At 27.7% G+C, this 20666-nt stretch overlaps 1 protein-coding gene across 1 annotated transcript in view; it reads left to right on the top strand.

Annotated features, from left to right (window-relative positions):
• Positions 1 to 20666, top strand: part of lt (vacuolar protein sorting-associated protein light) — a 37422-nt gene that overhangs the window by 1192 nt on the left and 15564 nt on the right. Inside the window, exons 3-15 of the mRNA XM_087152296.1 lie at positions 549 to 647; positions 1849 to 1932; positions 2089 to 2163; positions 2242 to 2376; positions 3243 to 3362; positions 4087 to 4154; positions 6389 to 6561; positions 8389 to 8477; positions 10654 to 10786; positions 12181 to 12296; positions 12393 to 12446; positions 14677 to 14910; positions 19545 to 19720. Of these exons, the coding sequence (XP_087008422.1) occupies positions 549 to 647; positions 1849 to 1932; positions 2089 to 2163; positions 2242 to 2376; positions 3243 to 3362; positions 4087 to 4154; positions 6389 to 6561; positions 8389 to 8477; positions 10654 to 10786; positions 12181 to 12296; positions 12393 to 12446; positions 14677 to 14910; positions 19545 to 19720 (1556 nt within the window). The remainder of the gene's footprint in view (positions 1 to 548; positions 648 to 1848; positions 1933 to 2088; positions 2164 to 2241; positions 2377 to 3242; positions 3363 to 4086; positions 4155 to 6388; positions 6562 to 8388; positions 8478 to 10653; positions 10787 to 12180; positions 12297 to 12392; positions 12447 to 14676; positions 14911 to 19544; positions 19721 to 20666) is intronic.

Here is a 20666-nt window from a genome sequence, read left to right as displayed (position 1 = left end):
AACTGAGATCACAGTAGGAATTTCCAGCTGTGTATAGATCTGGCTCTGTAACTTTCTTTTATTTGTATCAGAATCTACCTCCTAATTCCTTTAATTATACTTGCCTAAATCATCTTTATATCAAATATTAAGTTTCTTTGAATAGTGTTTTACTATTTGAATTAATTGTTATATTGCCCATTGTTGAACAATCTTTGTATTAGCCTTCTAATGGTGATATTTTTTCTAAGACCGTGGTAAATTCAGGCTGGAATCACCATAGAAATCGAAATCCAGTTGTGTAGCATTTAAACCTATATGTTTTGTTTGTGTAAGGAATCAGTGCTCAAATCTTTACCTAAATCACCTTTTTTCAATTCTATATTCAAGTAATGTTTTTTAGTTTATTCATGTCTTTTATCTAATAAATTGATAAGTGTTTAGGAATTACGATTGATTTATAGTTCTATTGTTATATTCATTATTATTTTAAGTAAAAGAATCATTTAAATTAATGATCCTTAATTTTTCTGAAATTAATTTAATATAAAAATATTTTATTTTAATAGGAAGTAGAACCAAAGCTTTGTTATGAAAGAATAGCAAATGATGTCCCTAATATTCTTCTTGGAAAGGATGCTGCTAGCTGTATTGCAGTTCATACCAAAGTAAAAATTTATTGTTTAAATTTATTTAATGTTTTTTTATATATATATTGATTTATTTTTCATACTTTTGTTGTTACTTTTTGGAGATGTGTGAAGGACATGCTATTTATCAATTGTGAAAATGTCTCTAAACAAAATTATTTATCATCATTTATTCTGTTCACAATATTCCCATTTTCAAGAACTAATTAATTTAGAGATTTACAGTGAAATAATGGTAAACAGAATGAATACATTGAAACTGTTTTTCATGAAAGATTTGACAAAAAGTCTGAAATTTTATATATGTTCTTGTTTTTTATTATTGTAATGAATTTCAACAGAAATATATTTTTAAAGAAACTATTTCATCATCTTTGATTTTCAAATAGGGCATGTATAAATTATTTAAAAATGTAGGTATATTAAAATTAATTTCAAAAGTGAAAGCTGCAAAATATGCTAAAAGCATTGCATTAAATACAAATAAGTATGTATAAATAATGTTTATAAAAAAGAAGGGGGGGGGGGGAAAACTACCCTAAATGACATTTGATCATCAGATCCTAAGTTATGAAAGTCCTACAGGGTGGCTAAAAAATGCTGTTTCTTTTATCAAATAATTTTTTGTACAGATATTAAATAGAAAATGATAAATAAACAAATATGATGAACACGATAAATGGAAGTTTACCCTTAAAAAAATTTTTTATTCAAATCCTTGAATTCTAAACTAGTTGAATTCTAAAAGGATTTAATACAACTTGGTTCAAAGACTTGTTTCCATGGACTTATTTCTCTATGGCTCTGAAAATATACACCATCAACGAATATTAGTCCATGACAAATAAATTTGTTAGTATTTATAGAGTTTATACTTTTTTAAGTATAAGTACTTTATGTGTCAATGTTTTTTGCATAATTAATTAAAAAATACTGAGGAAAGCAGTTATGGGTATTTTTTATGCATCATTAGAAGAAATTTAATTTCATATCTTGATTTTTAAAAATTAAAATATGAAAGATATTTTTAGATATTGTAAATGTGAGTAATTTTTTTTTCCAGTTAAATCTCTATGCTTAAAGTATTTTTTATGTTATCTGAATATAAATAAAAATTACAATTAGTTATTTATTTGAATTTTTATGTGAGGCTTTAATAACTTTCTTACTTTATTTTTTGATGGTGATACATTTGGGATACATTTTTCTCTTTTTCTAGTTTTTAGCTTTGGGTACACATCTTGGTGTTATTCATATTCTTGACCATCAAGGAAATAGCATAAGAAATAAAGAACTTGATTTGGTGAGAACTTTAATTGTAATTTCTTTTTCCTAAATTTTTTCAAATAACAATATTCATATTATTTATATCAATTAATTAAGTATTCATTAATCTGTTAGAATGTGTCGATATTTTAAATTCATTAACTCATTTTCATTCTCTCTATTTTTTTATTAGCATATTACAACTGTAAATCAGATCAGTATTGATGAGAAGGGAGAATATTTGGCATCTTGTGCATGTGATGGAAAAGTAATTTAATGTAATTTGTTTTGAGCATGATTTTCATATCCAAATATTACCAATTGTTAAAAACATCTTTAATTTCAGGTTGCTATTCATGGATTGTACTCTTCTGACCTCAATGCACATGTCTTTGTTCTCAGACCTGTCAGATCTGTTGCTATTGACCCTTATTTTGCAAAAGGAAGTGCTCACCGTAGATTTATAGTTGGAGAAGATAAGGTATATATGAAGTAATGTGAAAGAGGAAAATTTCAAGGTGGTCATTTATTGAATTTGAGTAAATTATCTTAAAAGGTTATCGCTTGACGACAAGGAGAAATAATGATTATGCCTTGGCTTATTTTTTTTCTACAAGTTTCCAATTCATACGATCTGTAAATTCTCAACATTCACTTAAACTGTTCACATCATAAAATGTTTTTCAGATACTAAACAAAACTTTAAAGGAATATGTCTGATGACAGGCTCTTTTTAATTAAGAAAATTCATAGTCCTGGGCAAATATCTTACTTGTCCTTATGACAGCTCTGGCTACATCTCCCATTGTCAAAAATACATAAGAAATATTTTTGAAAATTTGGACTTTACTTGTTTTTTTCACTGAGCCCCTCAATTAATTCTTATTGGATTATTGAGGCAATTTCTAATTCTAAGTCAGTATGTACAATAAGAATTAATCAGTAATGTAAAATAAGAATTAATCATTAATGCATTTTTAAAAGCATTTTCAATAGACTATATCTCTTTAAAGGTTTTATAATATTTTTTTTTAAAAAGATATTATTTCTAGTATTAAAGTTTTGATTTAAGAATTCAGAGAATTTTTTTTATTTTTTTTCTACTTAACAAAAAAAAAAAAAAATTTTTAATAGCTGTTAGTCAGTTTTTTATTTATCTTAAATATTTCTAATGGATAACTATTATAGTTTTTTCCCTTTACCCCATACCAATTAAAAAAGCTAAGTTTTGATTATTTTTCAATAATGAATAAACTTATTTATAAAAAGAAATATTTATAATGATTGTTTTAAAAACAAATGTTGCTATTTGGCCATATTACTATATATTACATCCCTATTTTACAGGTTGTTCTTTACGAGCGTCAATTTTTGACTGGCTATAAACCAAATGTCTTATATCAAGGAGAAGGAGCAATAAGAAATATAAAGTGGCGTGATAGATTTGTTGTTTGGGCCAGTGATAAAGTAAGATAATTATTATCCTTCTTAAAATAAATTAACAGTTTAGCTTTAAAAATTTTACTTTGGCTCATCCTTTAATTGTTTAAAAAAAAAAAAAATTTCTCAAAAAAAAGCTATAATTTTGTTAGCTTTTTCATATTTTATCATAAAAGTATTTGATATCTGATTTTACTTGCCCTTTTTTTTTATTTAAATACCCAGTTTTTGTAAACTATTTTTACAGTGTTATTTTATTAATGCAACAATTTTTCATGTAATTTAAAGAATAAAGTTATTAAAATAGCAACTTTTGTAGAGGTAATAATGCTTTATGATAATCAGTAGTCTCTAGCTATTGGAAATGCAAATAGTTCACTTACGCTACACTAAATATTTTCGATATATGTCGCAATTTTGAAGCAGTTTTTTATTATTATTATTTATGCTGAAATACTGAAAATAAGTTGAAATATTTAAAAAAAAAATAAGCTATTTATACAGGTTCAGGTATTTGCTTGCGATTTTATCAGAGGAGGTATATTAATGATAAAGTAATAAGCAATAATTTTTTTTTTTAGAAATTTAAGGAAAGTTTATCAATTTACATTTTTAATGATGAATTGTTTGTATTTTACTTTAAAAGGCAAAATGTGAATAATTTTTGTCAACAAATATATTGATTTGAAATTGATGGTTTCAGAAATTTAATTGCTTAGTCAATATTCATTGTTTTTTTTTTTTCCTCCAGACTGTTCGTGTATATGATATTAGCACAAGTAGAACAATTACAGTAATTCAGAGAGATCATGATCCATTGTGAGTACTATATATTCACACACATGCTGCATTTATGTTTATATTTTTAATAATATTTTATCTTCTTGTTTTTTTTAATTATTCATATTTATTTTAACTATTAGGAATAGCTTTTAAATTCTTTATTGAATGTTTAATCAAAGTAACTTGAAACAGTTTTGTGCAATAAGTTCTTTTAAATTATGTTTCTGCATTTGATTTTGTTATTGTTTAAAAAATACTTTTTATAAAAAACATTGTTCTTTATTTCAGAAAAAAAACAAAGCAGAAACATGATATGTAATTTGATTATTTAAAAAATCATGTTAAAAAGTCATGTAAAATCATTGCTTTTCACATTGTTCTATTAAACATTTTCACAACTCATTCAACCACGCTCTATTTCTTTGTACTGTTGTCCATAGCATATGAAAGCACCAATCATTTTACATGTTTGATGAAATAATTGCGAGTATGCATGTGCGTCTACTAGACTGGGTTCAGTGAGATTATTGCTCTCTCATGTGCAACTCAGCTGCAATTTGCAAGATATTCCCACATTTTCCACCCTCTAATATTGAATCAAAAAATCTCTTGATCTTTTTATAATGGCTAATGTAATCAAGAAAAGAGTTCTTTGTCAGAAACTAGTTATTTTATTATGGTCATTTAATGTCTTTGAAAATTATTTTGCATTTTGTTAATGTATATAGTGCTTAAAAATATATTTTGAGTTCTTAATAAATATTTAAAAGGTGGTTATTTTTTGTTGAAAGATTTGGCTATGCACCCTGTCACGGGAAACAACATAAGCCCTTTTGTACTCTAATATGAATAGAGTTTTCTTTCACCTCATTGGGCAACTTCATGGGTGTGAATGACATCATCATCATAGTTGGTCAGGCAGCCCAATGTAGGCCAATGCCTTCCTTTGAAGGCTTCTCCATAACGACTTCCGATTTATCTCTGATCTCCAATTCATTTCATTAATTGCAAGAAAATCATACTCTACCAAATCTGCTCATCTAAACCAAAGCCTTCCGCGCTATCCTGTTCCAGTGGGTCTAAAAAGCAATCTCTTTATTATTGTATTGTCATCACTCATAATCACATGGGCCATCCAATTCATTTTAGTTGTTTTTATACATTTAATAATATCGGATTGTTTTTAAATCTTGTGCAGTAAAATTGCCTTTTCCAGTTATTATTTTTATTTAAACCTTTTAATCTGAAAAATCTTTCTCTCGAATATTGCGATACACTTTTCCTAAAATGTTGTCATTGTGTAAGCTTCAGAAGCATAGACAAGACAGGTCTGTCTCTTGTCAGGGTGTGAATGTAAGGAAGAAAAATTTACTTTCCATATCTTGAGAAATGACCACCAATATTGATCCATTGTTCAATAGGAATATTTATTTCTCCCCCACTCTCATAGATTGCTCTAAGTAATTATTTTTGCTGAAATGAATTTTTGTGAAGCTAAACTTTTTCTTAAATTTCACTAATTGAGAAGTCAAATAATTTTTTAGATACAATTGATATGTTAGAAGAGTTTTTGAAAACGTGTAAGAATTAGAAACCAAAACAGCAGATTATTTTGTTAGTCATCCTCTCTAATCTGTACAATAAATCATTTTAGTTCTATTAGTTCAGTAATTTACTTTTATTACTTAAATTACTTTTCAGTAATTTTTTATTTGCTTCTTCAGAGGTAAAAAAGAAAAATAGAGCACTGAAAGTAAGTAAACTTTCTAAATTTTGTCTAAACTATAATATTTCTTTTTTCTTTATAACTTTCGATTATTTTTAATGTAATTGATCCTATTTATTATGAGATGTATAGAAGTTATTAATCTAATATAAATTGCAAAGTATGAGCATTTATTAAAATCAAATATATATATTGATTTGCATCTTCATAATAGAAATTTAAGATTGGTAAGCACAAATAGATAACAGATATTAATAATCGAAAATGTTGGTGTGTTGTACAATTTTCATAAAAAAAAAATTCTCTGAACTGTTAATGTGAAGGAATTTTCTGTCCCTCTTAGAGTTGACGTTAACGACGTGTAATTGTATAATAAACAGAATTGTTAATTGACTATTAGTTTGATTATATTGTTAAGGTGAAAAAGAATTAAACTGAAAAGGATTGAAAAGAGTATTTCTAGATTAACAAATTAAGAGAAAAATATTAATCTTTTAAAGCAAAGGTCTGAATATGTGTTAAATTTTAATATTCTTTTAATCAGGTTGAGGGGCGATTTATATCGCTGCAATTTGTTTTGGAAGGACAGCTCAACTCTCTTGATTGGCTGGGCCAATAGTGTTAAAGTATGTCAAGTAGTGCCATCAGATGGACTCAAAAATTCACTTGTGCCATTGAAAGAGCAGTTGTCACCACCTCACTTCTATGTCAAAATCAGTTAGTTTCCCTATGTTTATCCTATTTTCAGTTGAAGAGTTTTGTTAAAAATGGAACATAACTGTATTTTTGAGTGTTTTAAATTAAATTTGATACTAACATGTGATAAAAATTAATAGGATGTTTTCAGTTTTTAAAAAAATTGGGGGCAGTTAAAAAGCAGGGTTTAAGCAGCAAAGATTAAAAAGCAGGGGTCAGTTTTTAAAAAGATTGTTTTAAAGAATCTTCATAAAAATTTAAGTCTCAAAATGTGAACTTTCACTAAATTTTAACCCTGAACTCTAAAATTCTGAAATATATCCTTTACAAATTCCATAACTTTGAAAATTTTCCTTTCATAAAATCTGTTATTTTTCTATATAGTGTATTTAATATTATATTTTATTTGACTTCTTACATCCCGAAAAATAATTTTCATTCTCATAACTTCTTAAAGTCACTGAAAATATTACCTACAGCACTGTAAGTTTTGCTTGTTCAAATAATTCTATAAAATATTTAGTTGAATTTTAAGTTGTAATTCATTTTAAAATATTCAGTATACTAATGCAGATATTTAGATGTGTTAGTAAATTTTTATAATTATAAACAAAAGTCATATCAAAATGATACCTGCACAGGCTTTGTTTTATAAGCATTTATTGCAGTGTTCTCCCTAAGCGTTTTTAGCCCTTCCTACATTTTGATGCACCCTCTTTACCCTTTTTGTAAAAATAAACCGCCATCCCTAAAAACCACTGCCTTTTTATTCATGTTCTATTTTTAAAAAATTAATTCACTGTTTAAATAATAATTACACTATGGTAAGATTATCTCTGTTTATAGGTTTTAATTCTGATTACTATTACAAATATTTATTTTGTTAGGATTATTCTTAACTGGTTTAATTTTTATAAAGCTTCACTTTTTTTCTGGGGGAGGGCATATAGTAATTAATTTTTTAAGTGTTTTTAAATTTTAGCATTATTTTTTTTAAATGAATACCTTTTTTTAAAAAAAAAAATGCACCTTCCAAAGTTCATTTCTCATAATTTTCACCTTAAATTATAAAAAAAGACTTTCAAGTTGTTTAGCCACCATTGATCATTTTTTAAGTTTACTTTTTTTTGTTGCAAAAAAATTGTGCACAGGGGTTGTTTTTTAATTATTTTTCATAAACTAAAAGTTTTTCTCTTTGTTTGATAATAAGTGAGAATTACTTATATGAAATACACCCATAAAATAGTACAAGAGGGTAATTTAAAAATTGTTGATGATCAAATTCATTTATTACATAATACTCATTTTAATACATTTTTGCAGTGTTAAGTGAATGCCCTTTCAAAACTTATGAGTGCCTTGCCCTTTTTTATTTCAAGGGAGAATTCTGTTACTGATTGCTTATATAAGCAGAAAAAAAATTTTAATAATCATTGTCCTAATTCTGGAACATCTTGAATTTTAAGGGTATCAATAGCATAAGTGTGGCAGATTTCCAAATTTTGAGGAAGGACGAAATTAAAATGCACAATTCACTTGTTCTCTAAATTCCAATCATGACAAAAAATTCTTAAATCTGTGAAAAGATTCACCTCTTTTTATGGTTTTACAATAATCTCAATCTATAATGATTGATAAAAATGTTCTCTGTTTGTCTGAAATATTGAGAAGGAATTTTAGAAATTTCAAATTGAGGGGCATATACCCAATGTTATCTATTGATGATATCTGGTCTTAAATTAAAGTATTCTTAAATATTTTAACTTAATCAAAAAATCAATTTCTTCTCCAAATTTTTGCTGTATATTTTATACAAATTAATTTTATTATTGCTCTTTTATTTTTCAGCTTCAATATTCAACACTGATTTCTTTATTTGTGGAATATCGTCATTGGGTGCTGCATTAGTTGTTCTCACTGTCTCTCAAACAAATGATGTAATTTTACTTTTAAATTTTTTAGTTTTTTAAAAATTTCCTTTTTGAAAATATAGTTACATTCATATAGCTAATCATAATTCTTAGAATAGAAATCTACTGGGGGGGAAAAAAATCTAACAAGAAATTTTGTTTCGTGAGTGTGTATTTCTAGTTTATTGATTTCTGTATGAAGCCATTTCAGCACTGTTTAAGCCCTTAAGGTGAGGACAGAGAATATTTTTTATTTACTTATGTTTTCTGACATAGTGAAGGGAGTTCAAACTAATGCAAAAATATGCTTTTGTAATATTCTAATGGCTTTAACTAAAAAATTATTTTAATATTTTCTATAAAATATGTAACATATTTAGTTTCTTGTTTGTATTTTTTTACTATGTGTTAATAAGTATGTTTAGAAATAATTCCTTATTATTGTCAATTATAAAATTAGTTTTATTAAAAAAAATTGCCTCAATATTTTATTCTCGAATGCTATTATTTTGAATTAAGAAAAAAGCTATTAAAAGTTAAAACAGGGAAAGAGTGGTGTAATATTCTTTTATGCCAATTTTATAGTTTGACCTCTGTTATTTTCATTTATTTATTTATATCTTATTACTGTCAATTTAATTCTCTATATGTTGTATATTTAAAGAAATAATAATTAAAGTGTTTCTTGTGTTTATAGATTAAGTTTAAGTTAAAATATGATTTGTTTTGACGTTAAAAAAATAAATTGTTGACTGTGTCTTGTGGGCTCACTTGTTATTTTCTCCTGATCTATCTGTATTTTTCAACCCAAAAAGCTGTTTTTGTGGTTATAGTAATTAATAAATGATCAAATTCTTGGATAATTTTTAAATAAAAATTTTTATTTTTGGCACTGTGTGTAATATGGTACATCTAAACTCACCGATTAAAAAATAGCTTATGGTTTGCCGAAGGTTGGTTACCCCTGTTGTTGATTACTAAGGCCCGGATTTTGATGACATTTGCATTTTTGGACATTTTTTGTCTTTTAGAGCATTCTTTTAAGATTTATAGGGCATTTTTCTTTAAATTTTGGGGCGTATTTTGCATTTTAATGCATTTTTTAAAGTTTTCGGTTAATTTTTTCCAATTTTTATTATTTTTTATCAATTTTCATTATTACACTGGCTTCCAAACAATGAAGAAAATCTATAGGATATTAACAGGTGAAGCAAAATCTTTTCAAATTGAAGAAGAATTGTCAGTAAGTGAGACCGTCTTTTTCAAGTACACACCTATAACATCAGTAGACGTTTAAAGAAGCTTCTGCAGGAATGAAAATTTACTTTCAGACAAGAGACACTCGTTTACATTTCAAATTATCAAAAAAAAAAATTATAATCCAATGTAATTCTGATATTTAGTAATATTATGAGATGGGAGTTGTTACATCCCTCAAAGTTTCTCTCCAAAAGAAAAATATTTTGGTGTCAATATATTTTCCTTTTTTTTGTTATTTTAGGATATAAAACATATTTTTCAAACTTTAATGAACGTAGAACAAGTATTGCATTGCTTTATATTTTTTAAATGACTCATAATAATTTTAAAGAGCAAAACATTTTTTTAATTCAATATTTTTACTTTATTTAAGACATTTTTTGCGCAATTTTTGCAATTTTAAGGGCATTTTTTGTCCTTTATAAGGGCATTTTTGCACTTTTTAAGGGCATTAGTTGAGATTTTTTAGGTCATCACAATCCGGGCTCTATTGATTGCTTTATCGTGTGCTTGAACAACATCCTAAAATTTACACAATTTTTATATGGATAAATCATTACTTTTTAACCATTGTGTCCCTGAAATGTCACAAACATTTCAATAGTTACATATAAACAATTCTTTACTGTGGAGTATTCATTTGTTCTATCAATTCTCTTTATTAAAATTATACAATCACTGTATTAATCATCAATTTTCTTCCTTAATTTAGGAAATGGTTTATTTTTTATTTAAATTCTATTGACTTTATTTTCGTAGAATGATCTGATATAATTCTAGGTAATGCATTGTCCAACTTCAATTATTATTTCACATTTTAAAAAGTTTATTGAAATTATATTAATACTAAGCAAAGTTATCATTACTTATTTTCTGCCACTTAATCAAGATTTCTATGTTCTTAATTTGATTTTAATACTAAGATAAAAAAATTTATTTCAAGGATTCCCTATGCGTAGGGTCCAGACCTCAGCTAAGAGTGATTGAAGCTGATGGCGAAAAATACAACCTCATACTAAGTGATATCCTCACTCTAAGAGGTTATCAAGAGTATAGGTGCATTGATTATCATTTAGGTAAGAATGTTTTCTCAACTTTGCCATAAAATATTTCAGAAAAATTTTCTACATAGATTTATTGATCAGGTTTAAGTTAAAATGAGTTGTTTTGAGGTTAAAAAGCAAATAATAAATAAATTGTTAACTGTGTCTAGGCTCACTTGCTAATCTTTCCAAATTTCTTAACACTTGTGTTTTCAGCACAAAAGCATTAGTATTTGTTGCATCCATTGTGCTGTGAAACATTTGTATTTATTGTTAGTGGTATTAATTTAAAATTATACTTAAAAAGCTCGTATTTGTATCTCTTTATACTTTTCTCTATAATTTTTATGCATATTTTTGTGTAACTAACAATACACAACTATTTAATAACTTTGATATGACTAACAATCTACAGTTTCACAATAGGGTGGGTCTAGGACAGAGATGGGCAAACTTTTTTGGTCGAGGAAAACATCTAAAATAAAAAAACGATATACAAGTTTTAATTTAAATAATTAATCAGATTGATGAAATTGTGATTTCATTTTTAAAAGTTCCTTATATTGAGGTTCCAAGTGAGGTGTACTTATCTTAAGGAACGAGGCTAAATGTTTGTCTGTTAATCTACTTTTGAAAAGATTTTTTCTAAGGTTCATAGTTGAAAACACTTGTTCACATATATATAAGAGGAAGCAAACATAGCACTGATTTTCTGGGCGTGAAATATTAAATTTGGGAAACTAGCTTTTGGTACTGATTTGTAAAACTCATACTTTGACATACTTAGAAACAACTGCTTCAGATGGCGCCAATCTACGGCTATTCTGTGAAGAACTTCTGCTTTCAACATCAATTTAAATCAATTTATGTTTTGTAGAATAAAAATAGAGAAAGTAAAAAGGTCATCAGTACTTTGTTAAAAGAGAAGGAACAAAAATAGCTTTAAACAAAGTAGACAAGAAAACGGATGTATATTGTTTGTATTCGCCATGGATTGGCAACTTAAAATTCTATCCGCGGGGCGGATAAAATCTTCCGGCGGACCACCGTTGGCCCATCCATGGTCTAGGAGTTTATCCCAATGCCATACAACTGTCACAGAACCCCAGCTGTAGATGTGCTGGTCGGAGCAATATCCAATTGAAATTCCTACCTAGATCACGATGCTTCCATTGCAGAATGCTTGATGTTCTGTAGCCTGTGACATGTACCTTGTTCTTTTTACTAAACGTCCTGGCATAAAATATCATCATCAGCACAACAGCTCTGGATGGGCCTTGACTATCCCCAGAATGTTTCAAACATTAAATGTAGCTAACTAAAATATATAATTACCTCTTTTTTTTAAATTAGCACTAATTTTAACGAAATTTCATAAAGTTGATGTCTTTGATTTGTTATATATTAAGTGAAACTTGTTATTTTAGATAGTTTAGCTGATGAAGGCTTGTATTTTATATTGAGTTTAAAAGATTTTGTTGTGGCAAAACCTAGGAATGATGATGACCATATTGCTTGGCTTATTGAGCATGAAAAATATAAGGTGAAAATTTTTTTAATATTTTTTCCAGATATTTATCCTTTTAATTTAATATTTATTGATTTAGTATTTATTAATTTAGTATGTACTTTTTATTAGGAAGCAGTGGAAGCTGTTGCTGAAAGCAAAGAACTGCGAAAATATAATTTAATTGTGAGTATTATTTAATTTGTTATTTTGCAATAAAAATATTGTCAGTTATTACATTTTAATCATTTGTGAGAGTCTTAGTAAAAAATACATCAATATCTAGTAACTAGTTAACTTTTTTATTATCTTTATTAAAATAGTCTTTTTTTTTAATCTCTGAAAAAGGGCTTAATTTGTCCCATTGCCAACATTTGTTGTAATGCATAATTTGCTTTTAAAAAAAGGTAAATAATTCATTAAATAAAAGTAGCATGTTACACTGCACCGGTTCAATGAAAGATGAGTTCAAGGATCAGATCTTAAGGGGCAGAAGTGTGACAGGAGTATTCATCTTCATCTTTTCTCTTCCCTGGCAGTGGATAAAAATAACAATATTAGGATGAATTTTTCAAACTAAAATGCCTATAAACTTAATACATTCCGTATAGCTTACGTTCGATATGTGTATGTAGTTTTTAAGTTTAAAAAATAAACTAGCAAAAATCAAAATTATTTTCCATATCAATTCAAAATATATCTTCTGCAAAATTAAGATACAGCATTCACAAACGAACATAAAGACATTTGTTTAGTATTGTTATGTTAAATTTCAATTTTGATACCTACCCTGCGTCATTTTAAAGTCAAATATCAGCCAGATATTATTTGTAATTAAGGTAAACTTTCATAATCTAAATTCCATTTTCAAAAGAAAAACAAATATGGTTATATTATTTTTACTTGATAAGTTTGATATATTTTTATACTAAAAATAAATATTGTTATTTATTTTAACTGTAAATTTTTGCTTTTAGTAATTTAGAACATATACATAGACAGAATAAATTAATCTTGGAACGGGGTCAGATATTTCAATCAAATCTGACATGAATGAGAAAATCTGACTTTGTTGGTCAGTTTTTCTCATGTTGATTTCTTAAACTTCTGTACTATGGGAAAGTACAACTTTTTTTGCATAGTAGGCCACAAAAGCTAAAAAATACCATGTTGGAAGCATAGAATTTAAAATTTTTATTTACCCCAAAATTGTTATTATTAGAAAAAAATTTTTGTTGTTATTACAGTATTAGGTGACTGCAATAGTTGAAATTGATATCTTGAAATTTCCTTTTTTTACCCATTTTTTAAAAAAATATTACATTTCTATGTGAATAATATTCCCATGATCGTAAGCAAAACTAAATGATGACCTTTCAAGCTAGTAAAACCAAACAGCAGGATAAACAATACAAAATTATCTTCTTACTACAGCACATTTCTAAATTTTCCTACTCTTTCTTTAATATTTTTTTATTAATAATAAAAACTATCAAGGACTTTATGGTCTACTTTTCACATGTTTGTACATCCCTGTTCTATTATATTTATGTGTTTTGCTTCACTCTATATCTTGACATTAATGATAATGTTTCTCAATTTACTCAAACAATCATCTGTCAGGGTGCGTAGCGTTTGTAAAAAGTACTTAAAGGTGCTTTTTTGGGGATTTCGTTTTTAAAAGCTTTTAAAGGTGCTTTTTTCAGCTGGCGTTTTTAAAAAGTGCTTTTTCTTCCGAATAATTTTTCCCCCCCTTCAGTGATATCTGGTGGATCCCATGCATTTCACGAAAAATGGGGAGTTTGCTACGTAATCATTCCCGCGGACTTCATGTCGTACCCACGTTATGACTTGCGCATGCGCGCACACTTGAAACCGAAACCCGAGTGCTTTAATTCGGATAGAGAATATCAGATCCTTATGAAATTTTTTTCTTTTTAATTTATTTTAATTTTGTTCTTGTTTATTTTATTTTACTTCAAACACTTTTTTTGACGTAGGGGGTAAGGGTACTTTTGTTCTGAGTTCAGGGTCAAGTTGAATTCACTCGCTCGGTGATGTGGGAAAGTACTGATTGTTTCGATTTACGCCCGTTTTTTTTTTTTTTTTTTAACGCTAAAACTGTTTATAAAAAGTTTTTGTTTTTCAATAATATCATTGATTGAATATGAATTTTTTGAGTGCTTGAAAACTTTTGTAAAGTGCTTGAAAAGTTTTTAAAAAGTGCTTATTTTTGATTCAGAGATTTGGCTACGCACCCTGTCTGTATAACAGTTTTACTTCAATGATAGATAACCTTTTAAATAAATCCAGAATTACTTGATGAATCTCATTAACAATGTTAAGTTTTTGTCTAAAAATCTTTTAGGCATTTCCTATATATATTTTAACTTTGTTTTATTTTGTTTTCATGCAGACCGTTGGCAACCTATACTTGGATCATCTTTTAGAGCTTAAACAGTACAACGATGCTGCTTCCTTGTGTTCAACTATATTTGGTGACAACAAAGAGGTGTGGGAAACTGCCGTGTATCGTTTTGCAGAGATTAAGCAATTGAGAGCCATTGCACCGTTCTTACCAACAGACCAAAATTTAACTCCTGCCATTTATGAAATGATATTAAATGAGTTTTTGCAACATGATCAGAAAGTAAATACCTGCACATCATTCTTTAATTTATTTATTTTTTGAATTAAAAAATAAGTTATTTTTCTGGATTTTTATTTAAGATAATTTTATTTTATAAGAAAGACAAACAAATTCTTGTTATTGGTTTGATTTTACATATAACAAAATATTCTCTTTAAAAATCTATAAATCTGTATAACAATAAAATAATCATCATTATTTACTGTGTGATTCACAAAGTAAAGTTTTTTCATAATAGCTTTATTTCCATTAACTGTTAACTATGTTTGAAATTATTTTCTTTATTATAATATAGTTTTTAATCATTTTGTATGAGACAGTCAAACATATATTTTTTAGCGAATTTATAGCATTTACAGTAGACCAACTAACATAGAACTTTTTTCTAAATTTTAAAGTGAAAATGCATCTGAATTATTTTGTTAGTTATCATACCATACCTTAAAAATCTAATCACATACTGTGTCCCGTACTTTTGAAAGAAATTTTATATATCTTGTACAATGTAACATTCCGTTCATCTTTTATAATAGATTTATTTCCATTAACTATGAATACTTTTTTGTAATTATTTTCGTTATTATTGTATAGTTTTTATAATTTCATCCTTGACTGTATATCTTTCTTTTAAACTAATTTATAGCATTTACAATAGACCAACTTACATTGAGATTTTTTTCTAAATTTTAAATTGGAATATGCTTCTAAATTGCTGCCGTTTGGCTAATCGTGAGAGGTTCTCGTGGTCTTCCTCTTCATATAAGGCAAATGCGGGTTAGTTACGCGAAGGCAAATTTCTCCCAATACTTGATCCAGTAGTTCCCTTGTCTTCTGGATTAGGTACCAAATTATAAGGCTACAGAGTAGTCATAAACCCAAAATTGGGTCGGCTGTTCGACGACGGTTATAAAATAAAATTAAAAATTTGACTGTATTACTTTATACATAACATAATTATGACTTCAAACCTCTAGCTGTTAACAGTTATATTTCTTCAATAATGCCATGGTTTTCCTAACCATGATTATAGTGATCACAGTAGATAATATACAGGGTATCCGCGCACCTGGAAAGTCATGAAAAATCATGGAAAGTCATGAATTTCAGTATTGAACAAAATTTGTCATGAAAAGTCATGATTTTTGCTGTTTTTTTGAAAAAAATCATGGAAAGTCATGGATTTTGGTATTCCAGTGTTGCAAGTACTGCGCCAATTGTGGAAACCTGGGCCTATATGCTCCAAATTGAAGTAGTAGGCTTAAATTGCCCCGATCTGCGCCAAAAGGGATATTTTCCCCTGGGTATCGCCAAGTCACAATTTTGCGGCAACCAAGTTACTGCTATGTGATGGGTTGCTCTGGATTCAGTGGGAAGGATTCTTGCACTCTCATGTACAACTCTGCTTCATTTTACAAGATATTCTCAATTTCAGGTTTCATTTTCCACTCTCTGAAATGGAACCGAAACTTCCCAGAAATTTTCGGGGACCGACTAAACATTGCCAAAGTTTAATAGCAAACGAAAATTTTATTTCTCTTGTTTAATTTTATTGTAATTGAAGTGCCATCGTCTTCGTCAATGGCAAGCTTATGGCCTTTTTGTTCTATTCTATTTATAGAATAGTACTCATGATCTTGGAATTAACTTGGGGACCATTCACTAAGTACATATTTTCATGTTGATCCTCAGAGCAGTCAAGAATCAAAAAGCTTCATAACCTCAAAATTTCCATCTCCCTTTTATTCATTTAATTTAATAAAGATAAAAATTGAGTTTCTTAAGTGTAAATTTTTTCTGAGGGACCATCCAATAATTGCATATTGTTTTTAAACATTTATTCCTTTTTTTTACTAATATTTTTTTTTATACTTATTGCATTTTATTATAGCTTCAATACTCATTGAATTTGCATTTAAAAATCATTTTATTTAATCATTTCATTAATGAAATACTGTTCTGGGTAACCAATTTTAATTTTAAAAAAATTAGGGGTCATTCACTAATTTACATTTGTAATATAAATTTATTAAAGTTTGCTTAATTCTTTACATATTTTTATAAATTCCGTATGATCAATATTAATCTTGTTAATGTTTTATTGAATATACTATTACAAATAAAAAATTTTTAAATTTTAAGAAAAATATACTCAATAACGTTAAATAGAAGTTAAATTAATTAGAGTTTTAAATTACCTTTTACAGGATTAAATAAAGTAATTATTAATTTAAAAAATAGTATGAGCCACTCAATATTGAATTTATTTAAATTGCTTTTGCCAAAAGCTCCTTTTTAAGTAATATTTCACCTATATTAAATAAATGTTTACGTTTTTTCCAAACTGAGACACCATTGATTCACTTGCTGTATTATAAAATGGTGTCTCTAGTTTAAGCATTGTTAGGGCGTTTTTTAAAAGAGTTCTGCTTTTCTTAGTTTGACAGGAAAGGACTTAAAATCTTTGGATGTAGAAAACGCAGAAATTTGGCAAAATTCAAATTTAATAGATGTTGGACTGGATACCACAAATACGATGACATCATTATCTTCTTCAGTAAGAAATTCTATGTATTTAGGTGCCAGGTCTATGGCACATGCAAAAAAGTTATTAAAAGCATTGCCTCTTGAAAATAGGTTACTATACCATCTTAAATTGTTGCATCCTGTGATGAGAATGGAATTCTATTAAGGTAATAAGATATCTGGCAACAGTAACCCCATTCATTATAAAACCTGAAGAGGCATGTTTGTTACTGTTACGTGTAGAACCAGAAGGTTATTCTTGTGACTCAAATGAATATGCACCAATTGATGTGTTTTGGAAAAACTATTTTGTGAAGAAATATAATTTGGGAAATATCAAATATTCTCTTATAACAAAGCTTTTTAAAGCTCTTTTGTGCATACCACATGGGAATGCCGATGTTGAAAGAGGTTTTAGTACTAGAGAGGTTTTAGGTTTGTTCATATGTGTGAATAAAAAGCTACTTGACAATAGGGCAAGTTTAAATTTGCATAGTGTTAATGATTTGAGACAAGTTGTGTCACTGAGGATTTAAATAACTTTAAAGTTGACAAAGATATGATTAAAGGAACTCGTGCAGCATTTAAAAATTATTCTGCTTGATTAGAGGTTGTGAAAAAAGAATGTGAAAACACTGAAACTGGGGAAAGCAGATTGAAAGTTGCTGAAATTGATTTGCTAAAAAAATTGAAGGCTTCTCAAGATCTCTTAGCCACTGATAAAAAAAATATTGAAGATGGGTTAAATAATAAAGACATGTTTATAGAAAGCGGACAGATCCTCTTATCTGAGGCTAAGTCGAGCATAGCAGAATATTTAACAGAATTGGAAGCTACCAAAAAGAAACTTAATTTGTTTATGCAGGGACCTTTAAAAAGTGAAAAAAATAAGATATGCCATTAATGAACAAAATTGAAAACTCTTGTTTTAATTCTTTTTATTAAATATGCTCCAAATCTTTGTTTCGCTGCTCCAAAATTGCTTTTGTGTTGCTCGAAAGATGCTCCAAAACCATGTTTTGCCACTTGCACCACTGGTCTCTGAAAAATCTAATTTTTAGAATGGAATCCCCCCCCCCCCCAATTTCATCCTGTTCCAAACATCTGAATTCCTAACAAAATCATCACTCAGACATATTTTATTAGAATATAAAATGATTTTATCATGTTCTTTAAAAATTATGGTGTTCTTTCAAAAAATGAAAGAAAAAACATAATTTCTAGATCGAATTATCTTTTAAACTCTTCTGTCATTTAAAAATTCCTATAATTTATTTTATTTAATTTTATCAATTTAAAATTCTAGTTGAAGCAAACCAGTCATTGCAAATTTTTTTTAATTCCTAAATGAGAACAGAAAAATTAGGAGTATTTCTTTCCTTTCAGATGAACAAGAAAAGTATCTTTAGAATATAATTCTACAGAAAAAAAATTATTTGCTTTTGCATTTTTTTCTAGCTATTTTATTGTTTCAATTCTTTCTTTACTCTGTTTTTTTAAATTTAAAATCTATAAATATGAAGATGCAGAGTATAGTTTTGGTTATGCCTTTTATTATGTTATTATAATGCTTTTTTAAATGCATTGTTGCGTTTTTGTCGGAGAAAATAGTAACTTCATTAAGTCATGAAAAATTCTTGGAATTAGTCATGGAAAATCATGAAAAGTCATGAATTTGAAAATCTAAAATGTAGCAGATACCCTGAATATACAGCCAAAGCTTGCATGCAATAAACTATTCTTCATACTTCAGCCTATTGTGGGTATTGTATAACTGTGTTCAATTTCTGGCCTTACAATAAAATATTCATTTTACTTGAGCCTATTGTAGATAGTGTTGAGCTGTGTTCTATGTCAAATCCTAGTTCCCCTTTTCTATGAACTTATCCTAGATAGCACAAAGCTTATACAATAAGCTACTGCTTTTATTTAATAACAAAGCATAAAAATTTTTAGCACATATTTATAAAACAACTTATTTCTTAAAATATAAAAAGTAAATTTATGTTACTATATCAACTTTCAATATGATTGTATTTAATTTTATTTTTGGTTAAACTTTTATGCCTTCTATTGTATATTCTGACAAGCATAAATCTTATTGTCTTAAGGGTTTCTTGGATCTTGTACGATCATGGCCTTGTAACGTTTATGATGTCCCGACTATTATAAGTGTTGTATTAGAACAATTGGGCTTATTTCCAGACTCAAAAGTACTTTTGGAAAGTTTGAGTGAGCTGCATATATATGATAAAAAGTTTGACAAAGCTCTAAGTGTCTTAATAGAGTAAGTATCTCTATCGAAATGTATTTTCAGTAATTTTTCTTTGCATCCATTAATTTTTATAAATTATTTTCTTATTTTTTACAATTATACTCAAAATATTAATACAAGAGTCATTTTTTAAGCAACAACTGTTTTATGGTGGAGTCAGAGAAACTCTATAAATGAACATAACTTGTATCACAAACTAAAATTACTTTATAAACACTTTTTAACATAGTTATCATTAACATTGGAACATTTGTAAAGTCGTGACTGTTTGATCCCATCATCAAAGAACTCTGCCACCTACATATTAAGCCGGTTTGTAAACAGTCTCTTTCAACATGCCATTGTTTTCCAAGTCTTTCATACCAAGAAATTCCTTAAGTTTTGAAAAGCAGATAAAAGTCTGATGGTGCTAAGTCAGGACTGTATGGTGGCTGATCCAGTACTTCTTGTTCACGATAATAGATCATCGAGATAATCATGAACGTTTGTTCTTCCTTCAATAAAAAGTCTACACCATTTACGCACATTTCTGTCACTTATTACACTTTCACCATAATCTTTAACAAACTATCGATGAATTTCAGCAGAATGAACTTTTTTTGCATTTAAAACCAAATAACTAAACAACTCACTTCACAATTAGCAGGATTGTTAATTGACATGGTGACAAACGTAGCAGTGTAACCATACAACCAGTACTTGCAGAGATGTGAAACCAAATTGTTGGTGCAATGAGAGATTTGAAAAGGATTGCGGACTTTGAACTAGCATCACTTGACAGGATGCGCAGACATGATTTGCAATCAGTTCTTACTTTAAAGATCACCCTTGTTCTTTAGGCTAGTCTTTCTCTAACTTTGTGTCATTGTTCAAAGCTTCATCTTGTAGTTAAATTTTAGAGTCAAAAGGAAAAACTTTTTTTTCACCATAAAAAAAATGTTAAATAAAAATTATATTT

This window comes from Parasteatoda tepidariorum, chromosome 9 (genome assembly GCF_982258835.1).
Source record: "Parasteatoda tepidariorum strain Cologne lab strain chromosome 9, Ptep-v5.0, whole genome shotgun sequence".
Lineage (NCBI taxonomy): Eukaryota > Metazoa > Arthropoda > Arachnida > Araneae > Theridiidae > Parasteatoda > Parasteatoda tepidariorum.
This window is presented reverse-complemented; position numbering and strand designations above follow the sequence as displayed.